Here is an 18,512-nt window from a genome sequence, read left to right as displayed (position 1 = left end):
ATGCAGCGGTCCCCAGACACGGCCCGGTTTTGGGTTCGAGGGCAGCGGTCCCCAGACACGGCCCGGTTTTGGGTTCGAGGGCAGCGGTCCCCAGACACGGCCCGGTTTTGGGGGCGAGGGCAGCGGTCCCCAGACACGGCCCGGTTTTGGGGGCGAGGGCAGGGAGCGAGCACCCCCAGCCGGGTTTCGGGCGGGCGTGAGGCGGCCCGTCCCCTCATGGCGGGGGGCGGTGGCGCATGCGCGGGGCGGGGGGCGGTGACGGCCGCGCCGGCGGAGGCAGCGGAGGCAGCGGCAGGGTCGCTCGGGGCCGGCGGGCAGCGGGTCCGGGTTCGGCTGCGCTCCGGGCCGGGCCGGGCTGGTCGCAACCGCCCAGCCATGGGGACCCCGGGCGCTGGGCGAAAGAGGCTGCCGAACCGGGAGCGCCTGACGGCGGAGGACGATGCGCTCAACCAGATCGCCCGCGAGGTGAGCGGCGGGAGGCGGCATCCCCCCTTCTCCCTTCTCCATCCTCCTCCCCTCGCTTTCCCCCCCGGGCTCTACCGAGCGCCGCGCAGGCGCCCCCGGCACCGCGGCGGTTCAAGGGCGAGATGGAAACCCTTCCTTGAGCGCCGGCTGTGCCACCATCCCCGGGCACGCGGTGAGGGAAGGGCGTGCGGGGCCGGAGCTTCCCCCCAGCTCCAGCCCTTCCATGAAGGGGGCGTCCGTCGCCAGCCGCTGCGGCTGAGACCCGCCGGGTTAGGTGTTAACCGCTGGAAATAGGCCGCTCGGGTGTGTTATGGATACGTATAAATCATTGAATCGCAGCGTGGTTTGGGTTGGAGTGGATTCCAAAAATCATCTCGTTCCAAGTTCCCTGCCGTGAAACACCTTCCACAAGACCAGGTTGCTCCAAGCCCAGTCCAAGCTGGCCTGGAACACTTCCAGGGATGGGAGAGAATAATGAAAACCAGAATACTGCAAGGTGATGCTAGGTCTGGGCATAAATGAACCCTCTGACTTGGAAACTGATTTTTATATTGCTGCCCACCAAATGCTGCATCGTGCTCAATGTGACTTCAGCCTTCTAAGCCAGCTGATTGCTGATGCTTCCTGCCTCCTTATTCTTCTTATGCACACTTAAATTGGTTCAGTGGTAACCAAGACAATATGAATTTGTGTTTTATCTTTATTAAATCTGACAAAGTGTGTTCTCCATCCTTGCTGTGGCAGTCCTGCAATAGGGTAAAGGGGGATAAGCAGCCCTGGGGTTCTTCTCCAGTAGGAATCCTATGAAGAAGGTGGAGAGGGACGATTTACAGGAGCATGCAGTGACAGGACAAGGGGGAATGGGAAAAAAGACCAGGGTTAGATGAGGTATTAGGGAGACGTGAGGGTGTTGAGGCCCTGGCGCTGGTTGCCCAGAGAAGCTGTGGCTGCCTCTGGATCCCTGGAAGTGTCCCAGGCCAGTTTAGATGGAGCTCTGAGGAACCTGGTCCGGTGGAAGGTGTCCCTGCCTATGGCAAGGGGTTGACGTGAGGTCCTTTCCAAGCCAAACCATTCTGTGATTCAATGTGTAAACTGCTCCAATGCTGCTGCTGAAGGTGGCCATCCTCTTCCCCAAGTGTGGGTTATGTGTGTCAGCCCACCTGGTGTTGGTGTGACCCCAAGATGGATTACAATATAAATTGCTCTTCTGGAAGAGTTTTAGGTCTCTCTTGGTTTCCTTTCCTGATTCGGAATTGCAGCAGGATCAGGTGAATGCTAATGTATGGCTTATTTTTGGTGGCACTGGCTGGTAGGTTGAGTTAGCTGTGATACTGTGCTCCTTATTGCCACCAATGGCTTTCCAGTTGTTGTGCACCATTTTCAGGTGGTTTGTAGCATCTTTGGAATATGTCCAGTAAACTGAGATTTGTGTGAGTGATTCAGTGTGTTCTCTGAAGGCAGATTTTTGTGACAGGGTGATGTGAAGGTTCCTAAGGATGGAGTTTGAGGTAGGAGGGCAAGAATGTCTCATGTCCTGGACATGAGACAGCAAGTAAGAGTGATTGTGCTATCTGTTAGAGTCATGATGGTATCCTAAGAATTGTTCTGGGATGAGAGCTTGAGTTCCACAACTGTGTCCTGGCTGTGCTGTTATTTGATCGAGGAAGACATCGCTCTCTAACAAGGAACCCAGCTGCTCTTTTCTGTTGCACGTTTTTCTCCCACTTTCTCTTTTCTTTGTCTTAGATCTGCTTTTCACTGCATTATGTAGTGGTTTGAGGACGCAAATATTGTGGTGGTTTGTAGCTTTTTTGGTTTTTTTCTTCCTTCTCCTGGGGTTTGTTTAAAGGACAACTCCATTTGCTCAAAAAGCCCAACACAAGCATGTCTTTTATCTTTTCCCTTGAGTGCTAAAACTGTGAACTGCCAAGTTCAAGGTTCAGCATTTTCCCATATTATTTTATCTATTTGCATTACTCTGTCTTGGAGTACTTTAATTATTTTGTTGTTTAACTGCCTGGTCTCCACACAAAGGATCCCAGATGACTCCTTCTGTATGATCCAGTCTTAAAATATGTCAACTAAGCCTTTTTTCTCTCCTTAGCAAGGATGATGAGAGCCTCCACGTTGAGAAGGTGGGTGGATTACTGATATTTTGGCTCTTCCAGCCTTCTACACAGGTGTTTGGACAAACCTGGGACACAGACATGTTGCTTTTACTCATAGATTTTCACTCCTGTCTTTGCCTTGCTCCTTTTTTATCCAGAAGCCAGAGATGCTGGAAAGTTATTTGCAGGTCCTAGAGTCTCATTTTCCCTTTGTCTATATGGGATCCCAAGAGAGCATCCAAGAGCATGAGGTACCTCATTCACAGAGGTACCTTTCATTCTGTGGTTGTCAGAATATTTTGGCTAACCCACCATTCTCACTCTACTATGTGCTCCTATAAGAGGACAGCAAGACTTGCAAGGACTTTTTGAAAAATTGCTGTCATTTGAATATAAATTAGTTTGGATTTGGAGCTGGGATGCCTTGCTCTGTGTTTTGCACAGACCAGGAGAGAACCTGGAGTGGTGAAAAGGGCAGTGAGAGCAGTCGTGAGGGGGTAAGTAAGCACAAGAAAGGAAATTGTGAGAGTGAAGCATCTTGTAGTGCCAAGGGTTTAGTAGCAGTATTAGTCATGTCAATTAGTAGTAGGTTTAATGTTTGAGGCACTTTCTGAAGGAGTTGATCACCTTGTCTAGACTTATTCAGGGCAAAGGTAGAAGGTGAAGTTACAAATTGAAGTTGCAAATCATTTCCAACAGGAAAGGGTAGTGCTGTATCACCAGATCTGGTTGTGGGGTTTGACAGGCAGGGTAATTGGGTGGATGGCAAATACGTAAATATAATTTACACAAAACACGTTGTTCTGAGTTTCTAGCAGACTCACAGACTGCCACTCAGGATTTGCTGTTCGCACACCTGGCTTGTGCTGCTGAGCTTGCTTTCTCCCGGGCGTCAGCGAAGCCGATCAATGATCAGCTTCTCTGCTTTCAGGCTCGCCTTGACGCCAGTAGATTATTCTGCGTTCAGGCCAGTGGAAACTTTTTGGGCTATTTCATTGCCCTCGGTGAGCACATGCCAGCAGTGTTTGCAAAATCGAGCAGTTTGATACTGCTCAAGGTCTGTGCCAGCAGAGCCAGCGGGAGCCGCGTGCTGCGCTCTCGTCTGTCCGGCCAGAGCTGGGGAAGGCACAGTCCTGCCCAGCTGAGCCTTCCAGGAGCTGCCTTCCTGCTTGGATTAGATGGCTTTGATGTGATAACTTGAGACATTGTTTCTAGGAATTTTTTTTTTTTTTTTTTTTTTTTTTTTTTTTTTTTTTTGCTGACTTCTGCTCCGCTGGCCGCAGCAATAATTGTTAGGTGAGCAGGAGTTTTGCAAATCTGAGAAGGAGCTGTGTAAATGAGGTATTTCTCTTGTAGGCAGGTGATATTGGTTACTGTTTTTTATTTTCTTGAATGAGGAAGGACAAGGTCGATTTCTTGTCTGTATTAGGAAGGTAATTGACACCTTGTTTTGCCACAGTTTTGCAGACAGATGTGTGTTACACTGCTCAGAAAAATGATCCTGCCATGTGTCCTCTCTGTGCTAGAAATCTTAATCCACCATTTTATAGAGCAGAGTCCTTTAGGTAATAATTAATTTGAAATTAGTAATTCAGCAGCATAATTTATTTTTATTGTTAAAGGAAGTAATGTTGTGATGGTTGTGCCTTCACTCTTTGTACACTTTCAGGAACTGTTACCTTCATCTTTGTACATACATAATTATTGATTTTTTATAAACTAGCACAATCTATTTGTGGACCAAACATTTGATTATTTCACTGAAGTAATCAGTTTGGGCATGGACCTGTGTCCTTAGTGATTAAAAAAATATGGATGTTACACTGCTATGAAGGAGCAGAAAGTGTTGCTAATTAGAAAAAGCTCAAAATGCAGATGAAACCAGCCAGCCAGGTTTAATGGTTGCAGTAAGAAGGCACTTCAATAAGTAACTTCAGTAGGCTAAATTGGAGTTTAGGGACTAGTGAAGAGATGCTATGATGGTTGAATGTGGAATCTGTTAAATTTAGGGGTTAATTTGGGAGAGAAAACTCTGTTTTATACAACAGTTCTGGTGACTTCCATAAATAGAGATGGAAATAATTTGGTACAAATTGAAGCTAAAGCAAGCAGAGTGGCTATTTGTATGTGGGAACACAAGCCACATAAACTTTATTGAACTGTTATGCAAACCAGAACATTTAAAGCAGTGTGTTCCCTAAGGATATACTCCCTTAGGATATATTCCCTATGTGTGAGATCTGGGTGCCTTGTTAGGGTGGGGGTGGATCTTTTTTGAGCAGTATTTGGCATTACAGATGTGTGAAGGTTTTGTAAGCTGGGTGAATGTTCCAAGAGAAGCCCTTAGAGACAGCCTGACTTGTGTAGCACCAGTACTTGACTTATTGTTTTATTGCATTACTTTCTGCCTTTATGAGTGTTAATGTATGATCCAAACAAATGATCTGAAAAAAGCATGTCTGGCTTTTCTGTTCTAGAACAGAAAGTTACAAAAGCAAGGGATGCTCTTGACTCAGCCGGGCTGACCTAAATATAGGAAGAAAGGAGAGCTTTGTAGGCGATGCTTGCCAGTAGGGTGTGGGGAATTGTTCCAAATTTGAGATGATTTTATGTGGTAAATATGTTCTTCATCAAACACTCCTTTTTCCCTTATGCTTTACATCCATATATCCAACAAATGGCACTGGTGCCTCTTACAATTTCTCCTGAAGTGAATGTGTGAAGGAGTTGTTTAAAGAAGTGAGATAAAAGTCTGGAGACCCATCTCATGTTGGTTAAACGGGTGACTGGAGCCTGTCTTACAATCTGCCTCTCAACTTGAAATAATAAGTTGCCTTTTTTTGTGTCCATGCCTGGCCTCAGTCCTCTTCAGCTGCTCTCTTGCTGTCTGAGGAAGCAGCTGTTGAGGAGCTGTGATTCCTGTTTCAGTCAACCAAGGAACTACTGGTAGGATTAACAGCATGGGAAGCCCAGCCTCTGTCTTTGTAAGCCCAGATGCTGAGCTTGGCTGCAGGATGTAACACTAATCATTACCTCATCTAGAAGGAAGTTTTTCCAGGCCTGTTACTGGATAAAGTTGGAGCTCAAATGTACTTGCAAGGCTTTTAACACTGGGATTTCTTTTTTCTTTTTTTTCTCATCCTTTCCTAGGAAGGAGCATAATCCACATAGTATTTTGGGCTTGTGAAGCAAGGTATTTGTCCCTCCTGTCAAGTCAGCAGGTTGCCAAGAGCAGTGAATCTGTCTAGCTAGACTGGAGCACTCGTAGGCAATCCTTAAAATAGCAGCTCTGAAATATCAGCTGTTGTCTTGCTGGTGCTGAAATACTTTTTGGGGAGAAGCTGCCCATTGGAATGGTGTTGGGGGGAGGGGGTAAGGGAGCTGCAGTAAACCAAATTTTCCTTCAGAAAGGTGGCTTTGAGGGTTTATATTAAACCCCAGAGAAGGGAAGGTGCGTGGTTACTTCAATACCAGAAGCAGAGAAAGCTCCCTAATAACTGGTGCTCTTGCACCTCTGAATCCACCAGTGACACAGCTGGCCTTGCATGTAGTAGAAAAATAGCTCATTTTTGGGCTTCATCACACAGTAAAGATGAGGGAAGTGCTTAAGGGCTTCTTGTCTTTACATTTGTAGCCTTTAACTCCCAAGAGACTCTCCTTTCCTTCACCTTATTTTAGTTACAGAAAAAGAAATAGGCTGAAGAACATTCCTGGCTAATGCTGGGAAAATAAACTGGTGTGTACACTGAAATGAGAACATTACATCAAGCAAAACTATATTCCAAGAGCTTCCTTATGGGCAGGCTTGGTGTAGAAATAATAGGTTGCAAGTAAGGCAACTCTGAAAGGCCTGGCTGTAGAAGATTTTTCTGTTGAAATTAAAGCTTGGTGTGGCACAGTAAATACTAAATAAAGCTGTACTTCAGTGGAAGGCATGTGATGGTTTTAGCTGTGCAGGAAGAGCCCTGCAGTCTTTGCAGTGTGCAAATGAATGGCCACGTGTCATCATTTTCTCTTAGGAAGATGTGGAAGTTCTGGTCATCCTGTTGAAAACTTGCACAGTTTTGAAGATCTGCAGAGAGAGTACAAAGTCTGGGAGAACACAGAAGTACCACTTTGATGCTGGCAGAACTCTGCCAGAGCTCTGCCCACTGGGAGAGTTTGACAAGTGTCCTCACCTGGACCTCAGCACCAAAGGCATTTCTGATTATTATTTGGATAGTTTCTCATTCTGCCTTTAAACAAACTTTGCTAAGTGGCGTGAGGTGTGAAGGCAAGGCTTGGGAAGCATTTTCCAATGGGCAGAGCTAGGAGCACTTTGATGGCCTAACCAGCTGAGAATTTTGAGTGTTGAGAGAGAAGATGCTAACAAAGTCTGACTAATGCTGTTTCCAAAACTGAGTGCTGCTTGTTTTGGGATGTGGATGTGTGCCTAAACCAAAAACTGGGCAGAAATGGGTGGATCCCTGTCTAAATGAATCCTCCAGAGATGGATTTGACTTGCACTTGAGTGTTCAGCCTGCAATTCTGTGCTCTGTTTCTCCATCCCCTCAATGTTTAACATTTTCCTGTGAGTGAAGTTCTGATTCACTGTGTGCTACTTCAAGGTGTGGAATTGTGAAAGGAGAGGTGTTTGTCTTCAAATCATTTGAAAAGTTGTTGGTTTTAATCTCAGGCATAAAAATGCAAGTTTGAACAAAACTATTTTTGGGTTGAGGAAGGATGGATGTTTTTGGGTTTGAATATACTTGAACATAAAGGGCACAGTTCTGGTCTAAAACTTCAAGTGACTAGAAAGTTTCTGACTTGAAAGTTTCACTGAATACATTGAAATAACTTTGGTTAATTTAAGGAGGTAAGGTCCCGTTCAGTGCCAAGAAAAATGAGTGTCTGACCTAATTGCTCATTAAAAATATCTGACCTAGAACTGGGAAGTTGATTGCTTTGAGGTGTGCTTTCAGTAGAATATAGCTTGGGTGTGATGGGAGGAGAGGTGGATTTGCTCAGTGGCATCTGTTTTGCCCATCTGTGAGCCAGCTTGGCATGGGCCGTGGGTTTATCCACCTAAACACTCCTGCCACTTCTCAGAGTTGAGCTGGAGACAAGGAAAGTGATCTGAAAATGCCAAATCCGTGCTGTGTTCCCATCTCAGATGTGGTGAGGAATGAGGAAGCCTCTTCATTATTGCTTCTACTCCTTGCTGGTTTATCTCCTCTTTTTCCTCCTTCCTGCACACTGCTTTTCTGTGCAAGAGTGGAGTTTCCTCTGCCATACAGCTTAATCCTTGCATTAGGGTTGCAGAAACACCATGTGCCTTCTGGTTCTCTGACACTTCGTGAGCTCCCATGCTCCTGGAGACAATATTTAGATTTTATTTCTGTGTTATGTGTTGCTGTACAAGAAATCCGAGGCTTTGGTAAACCATAATAGCCAGGTGCACCATGGTGGCCATGTTCCTATTTTTAATACCTGGTAATTAGGTACTGTTATCTTTGGCATGTGGAGAAATGCAACGACAGTAGTTTGGTCTCAGGGCTGCAGTTTCCTTTCCTTTCAGCTGTTGGAAAGTTTATGTCAACGAGACTGGAATACTCGATTTGTATCCGAATTTCTGTCAGAGAAAGAGCAAGATGGTGTCTCCGACTGGCTTCCTCAAAAACAGATCCCTCAGAGCTGGGCTTTTCCTACCATGATGTCATTACTTGCAGTTTTTGGATGTAATTAATGTCAGATTGATTTATCTCTCCCAGAACGGCCGAGTTTACTGGAAGAGAGTTCCACAAAAGGAGTTTATTTGTGTGGTTGCTGGTGTAGCTGTTTGGGCAGTGACTTGTGTGTTAATATTGCCTGCAGTGGAGTGGTGATGCCTCTGTCCCACTGGTGATCCTTTGCAGACCATTCCCCCAGTCAAACAGATGCTCTGCTCAGACAGGGAATGTAAAGGGGTAATATTTCTTCCCTCCTGGTTTCTGCTTGTGTGTATCTTGTGACCTTTCCCTTCGCCAGCATCTGATTTAAATTTAATATTACTCTTTTTCCCTTTGCCCTCTTCTTTTGAGTACTTCCTACGTCCCAAAATAACCTTTCTCTAATCCCAAATACCATGTTTAGTTGAGTCTGTCTCTTGTGTCTGCCTTTGCCAGCCCTTTCCAGTAGGCAGAAATGGAATACAGGAGGATCTGGCACACTAAAAGCTGGGTCAGGTTTTTAAAATCATTCCCTCAGGTCAGATGGATTTCAGGCATCCCCACTTGGGTCTTCTAATTATGGAGCATTTATCAGCTAACATGCTGGGATGACAGGAGAGCAAGGAAAGGCTCTTGGTGTGCTTCACATGCAGAAAAATCCCTGGGCTCTGGTCTCCTATCAGACTCTTATAGCTTCACATTTTTTCCCTTTTAAAACACATGTTGCTTCAGAGTCAGATAGTTGAGATATGTCTGTTTTTATCAGTGCCAAAGTGCTGCAGTCTTCACACAAACCCATGAAATCGTATTTGCTTCTGCTGACTGCAAACAGAGGGAGCAGCCTACTGCTTTTGTTTGCTTGTTTGTTTGTTTGTTTTTTAATCTGTATTTACATTTTGTTTTTCTCTGATTCCAAAATTGAAATTCTTTCAACAGACTTACCAGGAAACTAGTAGATACAGTTTTATGTGCTCTTAGGAAACAAGTCAGTTTTTTGATGGTCTGCAACTCCTATTTATTTGCTGTGCAATTGTGCATTTCTCCTAAGCTGTTTTCCTTAAAATGTCCATTCTCCCATATGAAAAATGTGTGTGTTGCTCTTGGTTTGCTTCCTTTGCTGCATGTGCTGCTGGGCTCTAAGAGGATTTACATTGACAAATATGTTGAACCAACATCTGTTGAAAATGAAAGTGGGCTTTTGGGACATGTTTTGTGATACCCAAAGGTCACACTGCTCCATTGTCTCTTCCATATGAAATTGAAATCTGCCCCAATGTGAAATGAGTGTGTTGGAAAAGTGATGTGACCTAACCTTTACATGAACTGTAGAGGAATCCAGAGGCTCTGGGAAATAGTGTGGATACAAGAGATAATGTTGGTATATGTAGAGAATGTCACTGTTTTATTTATAGAGGGTTACACAGAGTTTTTAGAAATATTTGTGCATTCTTGTTTAATTACCCTGGGGGAAAGAAAAATCATTATTTGGTGAACTGGAGCAAGTGAAGAAAGGTTCTCTCTATCTGCTGGTGAAATGCTTCTGTATCATTGATGGAATAAGAACATCCTGTCAAACTCAGCAATAATTTTCAGTCAAGAGGTAACCCAGAACTTTCTGTCTAACCAGTCTACAAATTCAGCATTAGAAAATAAAGATCAGTGTGTTTGCAGTGCTATTACAAAAACCTAGCCTCATTTCTTTAAAGGGAGGCTGAACCTGTTAGAACAGACAGAAGCTTTTTAGAGATCTGAATTACCTGGAGATGCTTCTTTGGGGTGTGCTACCTGTGCTGCTGGCTGTACAAGGCTCCTCTTTTATTCTTCCCTCTGTAAAATCAATACAGTGCACCCCAAAAAATTCTTGGATGCTCTGTGAGTTACAGCAATCAGGTATAAACCACTCAGGAATAACCTCTCTAAGATTTCTTGCTGCACCTCAGGGATTGCTAGAAAACCTTAAGGGAATTGGGGTTTCATTGTAATTGCCTTTAAGAGAATGTGATTCTCCAAGGGCTAAACTTTTGCTGCTGGCTGATCCCGTTCTCTCACCTCTTGTTGTTACTCTGCCATTTTTCAAACACAGCTGCTCCTGGCCTTAAACTTACAGGCTGGCACAATTTGAGTGTTGAATAGATTGTGTGACTGATGATACAATCATAAATTGTATCTTTTAGGGGAAAATGGAGCAGGAAAAGAAGGATCTGCCTTTGTGCCATTGGTGTATTCCAAGTGGCATTCTGCCATTGCCAGAATTCCAGTAAAACAGCTGTGAAGGTCACTTTTGCTGTACCCCTAGACAAGGTGTGTGTAGCCCAGTGGCACATTTCAAACTGAATTAATTTGTTAGTGAGGGATAGGGCACAGATTCTCCAAGTAATCCATTACTGCTCAGACCCAGTTTGGAGGCAGTAATCCTGTCCCACCCCCACGCAAAAGCTGTCCAATCATTTCTCAAACAATGCTGTTTTTTTAGCCCTAATCCCAGTTGAAGGGTGGTTCAGCGCCATCACTGAACTCTGGGCAAGTTCTCCTGACATGTCCTGGCTCTCTCCTGGGGAATTCCTCTTCCCAGGAGGGATAGGGTTGTGGAATGATAGCAGCATGAGGGGGTAACTCGTGTCAGCCAGCCAGGTAAGATCATCTCACAAATTTTTGAACTGGTTGAAGTAGTCAGATGCAGAGTGTGTTTTTTATTTATTTATTTTTTTAAATTTATTTTTTGACCGGTCTCTTAAAATTGCAGGAAAAATGTGATTTTTTTTTTTTTAAACACTTGTTCCCTGTGAAATTTCCTCTGTGTGCTTTTTCTGCAAACCGAGTGTAGGACTTGGCTCTTCTCCTGGAGAGCCATGGTTTCAGCACTGTTGCTAAATGTTTGAAGTTTGATATTTGTGCTTGAAGGACAGAAAATCCAGTACAGGATGATGTAGTGGAAGCTGTTATCCATCCTCTGCAGCATCCAGCTGTACTAACAAAAATACTCTGTGTTTTTTAAGGTGGTTTCTCTGGATTTAGACGCTTTCCCTTATATCAGATTTGCTCAGGCAGGTTGTGGCATTCCCTTGGTGGATGTTACAAATGGAGAATTTTCAGAATTTCAAGTCTTCTGGCTTTCTCCTGAGAATATGAGTAGCCTGAGGGAGAGCTGTGGGCTATTTCCTGTAGCAGAGTATCTAAATTAACCAGAAGCACAGTCCCTCTGCAGGAAGGTGGTAGTTTGAAGAATTCCATGTAACTCTTTCCCACCTGGATCTCTCCAAACACTTGTTACATAAAGAAGTGGTCCAGAGCTTAACAGAAATGTATAGCAGTGAGTGGCATGAAAAATCACAATTTTTACAATAATTCCCTTGTATATGGTGTTTATTTTTTTACAAGAAGTTTCTTTCATATAGTGAATTTGAAACATGGCTTGTTTTATATATAAGATAAAAATAGTCATTCCTGGTGACATCTCTTGTAGGGTCCCTCATGCAATATATTTTATATACTGATCTTCTCCAGTGCTTATGGTGACTCTGGGTCCTTCTTTTAGATTTCATATAAAATCAGTGCAGTCAGGGTGAGAAACCAGCACCTTGCAGCTTGTAACCATTGCACAATATCCAACAAAACAGTGCATTGTAAACATAATAAAATGGTCTATTAACAAATTGCTTTATTAACTCTAATCAGTCTAAAGAGCTAAATTTAATTAAATCTGCTTGTGGATGAGAACATTCCACTCATGGAAGGGTGCACTAAAGGTCATCTCCTGTTTTGAATCTTAATGTTTGCATGTAAAAGTTTGTTTTGTCTTACATTTGCTTGAGGTCAGGTAGAGATGTACCTTTAAGGACTTATTAATTATTTGAAGAGGTTTTGTCTCCCTGCCTTCCTGTGAGAGAAGCTACAAATATACCTATAAGGTACAAGGGAAAACTTTGTCTATTAGATGTATGTAGTTGTAGGTATTTAACATTTTTTGAAATGGAAGTGCTGTGTAAAAGGAGATGGAACACTTTGTTCTGAAACTTGAATTCTGTCTCGAACTCCCACTTTTTAAAGTAATTAACTCTAAGTAGTATTTTTTTTAATATCTTGAATTTTAGGTCAATCCTTTCCAGGGCAAAAGGCTCTTAAATGAGGAAAAAGGAGAATATCTATTTTCAGATACATGGATGGGAATGGAAAATGCCACTGAGTGCAAATGAAACCTTTTTCACTACTAAAAAGTTGTCTTGGACTGATTTTTTTAAAGGGCGCTCAAACAGTATTGAGTGTCCACATTTCTGAGTGTCTTCTACAGCATTATCCCTTCTTTGGACATTTTTATATTAAATTTTGGATGCAGACTCTGGACATCTGCCTTACCACGAGCCTGTTCCAACACACTGATTTTTCTCCTGCTGTCCATGAGCTGTGGGATTGAGGATCAAAAAACTGTTGCAATGAGATCTTAGCAGAGTTAAAATAAAAATTATTTTAAATTTTAACAATTTAAATAGTGCTGATAGCAGCTGATAATGTGGGGTGTGTGTAACCTGGTTTGATGATGGACTCTGGTCACAGACTTTAAAAGAAATTAGGTGAGGAGCAGTCAGTGCTGCCCAAATGCTGGAGAGACAAGTGCTGAAGCAGAGAACAGGAGTTCTGGGAATTGGACAGGTTAAAAATCCTTCAGCAGTCATTAGAAAAATTAATTTCATTTGCATTTTTGAACTTCAGGAAGTTCCAAGAACCAACATCATGGGCATGGCAGGAAGTCCTGCCTAGCAGCTAAAAGGCTGAATGTCACCTTGGGAAGAGTTTTATAAATTTGATCAAGGGTAACTGTGTTATGCCTGTGTTATACCTGTACCATGTTACTGCTGAAAACCTTAGGTGTTTTTTATTTCTGTGTGGGATAAAACACCCACTCTTCTATGGGTAAATGATGGTTTCTTGGATATATTTTTAATATTTAAAAAAAGAAAGGGTGGGGAGGCAGAGGGGAAGAAAACAGAGGCCACCTGAGGGAAAGGTGTGATGCTGGTAGGCAGCAGAGGAGCAGTTGATAATAATTGCACTGATTGTAGCAGTGGTGCAGCTCTGTCACTCCTGCAGGCTTTTGTCTACTCCTGGCCTCAAATCTTTGTTTCTACTGCTTTGAATGACCTTCTTTACAAAAGGCTTTGCTAACTTAAAGAAACTCAGTAATGTAGTGTAAGTGGTAGGTGTGATGGCTTTTTTTCAAAGACTGCACTCCTGCTCCTTGAGACTATTATGGAGTGCTTTGAAAGTAACTCCAAAGGGGGACTTTTTTCCTTTTTTCCCCTCCTCTAGGAGAACTTGGATTTGGCAAGCTGTGTAATTCAGACATACTGTGCACCAGACAGGCAGTTTATATATAGAAGCAACACACTTCTGGTACTCTCTTTAATGTGCTAAGCTTGACAGAATTCCATGTGAGATGCAGTAAGTGGTTGCTCTGGCTGGATTTGCTAGCTGATGAAGACTGAGGAAAAGAAGGAAAATGTGCTGTGGTAAATAAGGGAAATGCAGATAATTAATATAATAAATTGAATTGTTTCCTTCAAAATATTATACATGCTTTCAAAAGGGATAATCAAGTAGTTATGTAATTTATTTATTTATTGTCGCACTCTTCACTTTGCTTTATCCTCAGTTGTGCAGCAGGAAAGCAGCCATGGGATGCAGTGAGATGAAATATTCATCCCAATGCTACCAAACCAGGACAGTTGTATAAATGGATTCAGTTTCCAGTTCTGTAGTGTTTCAGGGGGTTGTCTGTGAAGTGTGATCTGATCTTGCAGGGAGCACACTGGGAAATACAGAAATGAGATTTGTTTTTATCTAACAAAATGGCCCTAGTTAATAATCTTCTATGTTGAGTTATTTGATATAGCTTTTATTGCACAATAGTTTTAAAACCAGTCCTATTTTTAGAGTACATGAAAATACTTAGGCAGGGTGGGAGTCAGCAATAAATATTTTTATTCCCTAAAGTGGTGGCTCTTGGCCAACTTCTGTGCTCTTAGTTATCAGCTGCTGGTCTTATTCCTGCTGAATTAATTTTTTTTTAATATCTCTGAGAAGCAGGAGTAATTATTTATGCATGAATCTTGCTCGTGAGTGTTGTTTCATTAATGAGATGCTGTGATTCTGTGGTTCTTGAAAGGAGTTCATTCAGGGGCCTGGCTGTGCCACTGCCCTGTGTGACACCGTGCAACTCAATCAATAGAGATGTTGGCTTCAAAGTGTCCTTGTTTTTTCTTCAGTTTTATTGAAGATGGAGTCCCTTGAAAGATTATATGGTTGGCAGTGCTCAGTACGATACCTTTTTTTCCCCATAAAAAATAAATGAAATCAAACTTTCAGCATAAATGTCTCTCTTAAATAAAAGATATCCAAAGTGGAGGCTGGATCTGAGCACAGCAAGGAATTGTCACTGTGTTGGTTTATCACCTCTCCTGCTTGGTTGCTTATGCTGTGAGTTTATGCTGCATAGAAATGAAATCCCAAGACAAAAAAAACCCAAACTAACCCCACGCACTTACAGCTTCCTAGAAGTTTGTCAGTCAGTGCTTATTTTAGAAATGGACTTGTTCAGGGGCATGAGAGAAAATTATGGTAATGCCACTGAATGCTTCAGTAGTCAGATGTCAGAGCACTCTGCATTTGTTTTGCTTGAATGCCATTTAATGTTGCTGCTTTTAGAAGATAATGTTCTGCTTTCTCACTTTCATGCATCCCATACTGGCATCAGCTGTCTCCATTATGGAATGTTCCATAGCTCATCAAATCCAGAAGTTTCAGTCTTCTTTTTGGGTACTCTTAAGTGAAGTGCAGAAAACAAGAGCCTGGTTTGTTTTGTTGTCTGGTGGATTTTTCTACCGTAGCTGGAAATTCCAGGGGAAAGGGTTATATAGCTGGAATGGGAATAGAGAATGAAGTTCCTTCACTTGGCCATGGATTCAAACTGAGAGCAGAGCAATCCTGGCAGAGAACTCTGGGAATATCTATTAAATACCATGATGTGCAACTGTAACACTTATTCAGAAGAGGAAAAAAGGGAAAATGAATTGATTGTGGTGGAGAAAAATGGAGGAGAAAAAGGAGAGAGGTGTTCTTACACCTTAAAATACCTTTGAAAGCAAATGTTGGTGTTGATTTTACCAGCTGCTTGGAAGTTATGCCATAATTAAGAGAGGAGACACGATCCTGTGTGTTCATCCAGGGTACCAGTAAAGAATGAGAGCAGAACCCAGTTATGCTGCATCTTTTTACCCCTTTCTTAATTCCCAAGCAGTTGCTTCCTTCACTTTTCCTATTGTTGGAGAGGTGAAACAATGCTGGCTCTGCAGTGGTGTCACCCTAAACTTCTGTGTTCTTCACCTCCCTGCTGCTGACTCACATTTGCACCCAAATTGCAAAGTTAACCCCTTAGAAGAGGAAAAATAATAACTCTTCTGGGTATGCGCAGTGCAGGAAAACTGCTGCTGCTTTTTTTTTTTTTTTTCCCCTTTGGAATTTGGATTTTGCCTCAGCACTGGAAATGTACTGAGCAGTTATCCAGGCTGAAGTAGGTCAGAGTGTGAGCTGTCTCAGTCTCTCTGGTTCAGGTGTCACAGAGTGTTTCTGCTTGCTGGCCAGCTTTCAATTCCATTCTGAAACAGATTAGAGGTCGTTGGCAGCTTTTTTTGGATTCAGCATCTTGGGTATTGGTGAAACCATTGCAGGAAATGCTTTTTTTCTTGTTTCTTAAAGAAGACCTGTCTTTTGTTCCCTGATTTGGCAAGAGAGGAAGCCAAAATTGAAGGATTATTGAGATAATTGACTGGAAGGTTAACTTTGCTGTTGATCAGCTTCACTATGTCCATGTCAGGGTGGTTCTAATCTAGTGCTGGTCTCTAGCATGTGAAACCTATTATAAAGTGATCACATTGGGTGGAACTGCACTTCTGAAACCACAGCCTGAGTTCAGCAGAAATTGGACTGGACCTACTTTCTGTGAGTATGAGCTCCCTGGTGCAGTGGATGTTGTCCTAGGATACTTCTAGAAGACAAGGATGTATTTAAAAGTAGTACTGATTGATTAGTAAAATCTAGAGAAAATGAGCTTTTGTGCTTGACAGTTCTTCTCCTCCTCTAATACATTTTTTTTTTTCAGTGCAAATTTGAGAAGTTGTGTCTGTGTGTCCCCAAAGTTTGGCAAGTTCAAACTGTATAACTTTAAGTGGTTAATTCTGGAGAAGAGAATCATTTGGAATTAGGAATGAGGTGAAAGAATAGAGAGGACAAGCCAACAGATTCTTAGTAGTTCTGGCTGCTTTTGTACGTAGTGCACCTTTTCATCACTGCATTTGGACTGGAGTCACTTCCTCACATTCAGGATTTTTGGCATCCTGGCTCTTCTCTTAATCTAGTTGCAGAAGCATTAGACCACGATTGCTTTGCAGTAACCTGAAAGAACTTTTTGAGAAGAAGAGCTGGGAAAGTATCCTGGTAAAGTTCAGGAGCAGAGCTGTCCCTTCATCTTCATCTGTTCCTCCCACCCTGAGATCAACCAAGCTGGACATGTGAAGTGTGTGTGAGTAAAGGGGGCAACAAATGACAGCTTTGAATGGGCTGGGAATGCTCATGCTCACCTACTTTTGCTAAAAAACTGTGATAAAACAGTGAAAAAAATTCATATAGAGAGCTTTGTACTCTGGCTGTGGCTGAGGTTTTCTCCCAGGCAGGAGAGATGGATAGCTCATTTCTTTTACCAGATTATGTTGCAATCACTTGCCATCTGAAGCCAGAGCTTTGTCAAAAAAGACACTGAAGATGACAGCTGAGAGCTTGAGAACTGGCACACCTAAAAGGGGGAGGCACTTGTCACACTTGTTGCTGCTCAGATTCTGTGCAGGGTTGTCTGTAGATACTGCTCATGCAATATTAACGTTCCCATATGGCCTGTGAGAGTGAAGTTTGAGGGACAGGAAATCTGTGTGTGACAGCTACAATTGAACCAGCCTCTGTTGGAGGCATTCCTGTGGCCTCCCAGCTTAGCAGCTCCAAGTCCCCCCTGTTTCTCCTCCTCAGAGGTGGCAGTGTCTGCTTTTCCCATTGTGGCAGTTCCCCTTGATGCTCGCAGTCATTCAGGTGTCACTCCTTACCTAAAAACCAGATTTCCTAATTGCTGCAAAACACCAGTTGAGGTCTGATCTGAGCCTAAATATATCCTTGATATTAAATTTATGAAGCATAGCATTCCAAACTGGCGTGGAAGTAAAAAGCTTTATATGAAAGCTTAAGAGAAGAGCATCAGTTCTTTCCAACACTTCCTCAAGATCCCATTTCGTATTGCCAAGTGAATTTTGAGAGGGCTGTTGCATACTCACAGTTGGATGCTAAAGCTTGTCCACAGAGATATTCATGTTTACCAGTTTCAGCTGCCCATTGTACTGAGTGAAGCAGTTCCACCATCCTGAGCAGTTCAGGATGACAGATGATCAAATTGCTTCTTTGAAAGAAAAAACCACACACACACACACAAAAAACCCCCCTCAAAATTACTCAGAGCTTTGATTTGTACTGGTAATTATGACTAAAGACCTCTCTGAGTCTTACAATTAACTTTAATAACCTTATAAATATTCTCCAAATATAATTAAGGGAAATTACATGTTAGGGAAATAGAGATTAAGTGGCTGTGTTGGTGAGGACTAATAGGCCCTAGCAGAGATGTGATTTATAAACAAGAACTCACAAAGTGGCAGCTGTCTGGCAAGGGTTTTGTTGATACTTCTAGTTTGAGGCAATAGGATTGTTTATACACCTTGTGTATCAAAACCAGTAATTTATAATTTAATATTTATTAGATATAATTTAATTATTTATTAAATATAATTTAATGCATCATTTAAAACTGGTCAACACTGATATCACCAATCTCTGCTTGGATTTTTGAAGTTTTGAAAGGTAAGTTCAGCTTGAACATGATCTAGTCCACCTACTCTTTTTGCCATTGGATGGGAGGGGTGAGAGAATCTTCCCCAGAGTCATTCCCAGGCAGGGAGGCAGAAATAAGGAAGGGCTGTGTTACAGGAGGGAGTTAGGAGAGTTATTTGGAGTTGCTCGACAGCTGCAGCCCTCTGCTCTCGTGTGAATGGTTTCCTTTTTGTCACAGTGCTTGTTTTAATGAACTCCATCTGCACAGAGCTCAGTCCATCCCAGAGAGCAGCTCAGATCCCTGTGGATGCACTATGGATGCCATGAGTTCTCC

General features: G+C 42.8%; 1 protein-coding gene across 1 annotated transcript in view; it reads left to right on the top strand.

Moving 5' to 3' along the window:
* The window catches only part of LRRFIP1 (LRR binding FLII interacting protein 1), a 100,508-nt gene continuing 81,996 nt past the window's right edge, over positions 1–18,512 (top strand). Inside the window, exon 1 of the mRNA XM_062506642.1 lies at positions 1–465. Coding sequence (XP_062362626.1) covers positions 1–465 — 465 coding nt within the window. The remainder of the gene's footprint in view (positions 466–18,512) is intronic.

The sequence above is a fragment of the Cinclus cinclus genome, chromosome 21 (genome assembly GCF_963662255.1).
Source record: "Cinclus cinclus chromosome 21, bCinCin1.1, whole genome shotgun sequence".
Classification (NCBI taxonomy): domain Eukaryota; kingdom Metazoa; phylum Chordata; class Aves; order Passeriformes; family Cinclidae; genus Cinclus; species Cinclus cinclus.
The sequence above is the reverse complement of the archived record's forward strand: the minus strand, read 5'-3'. Positions and strand labels throughout refer to the sequence as shown.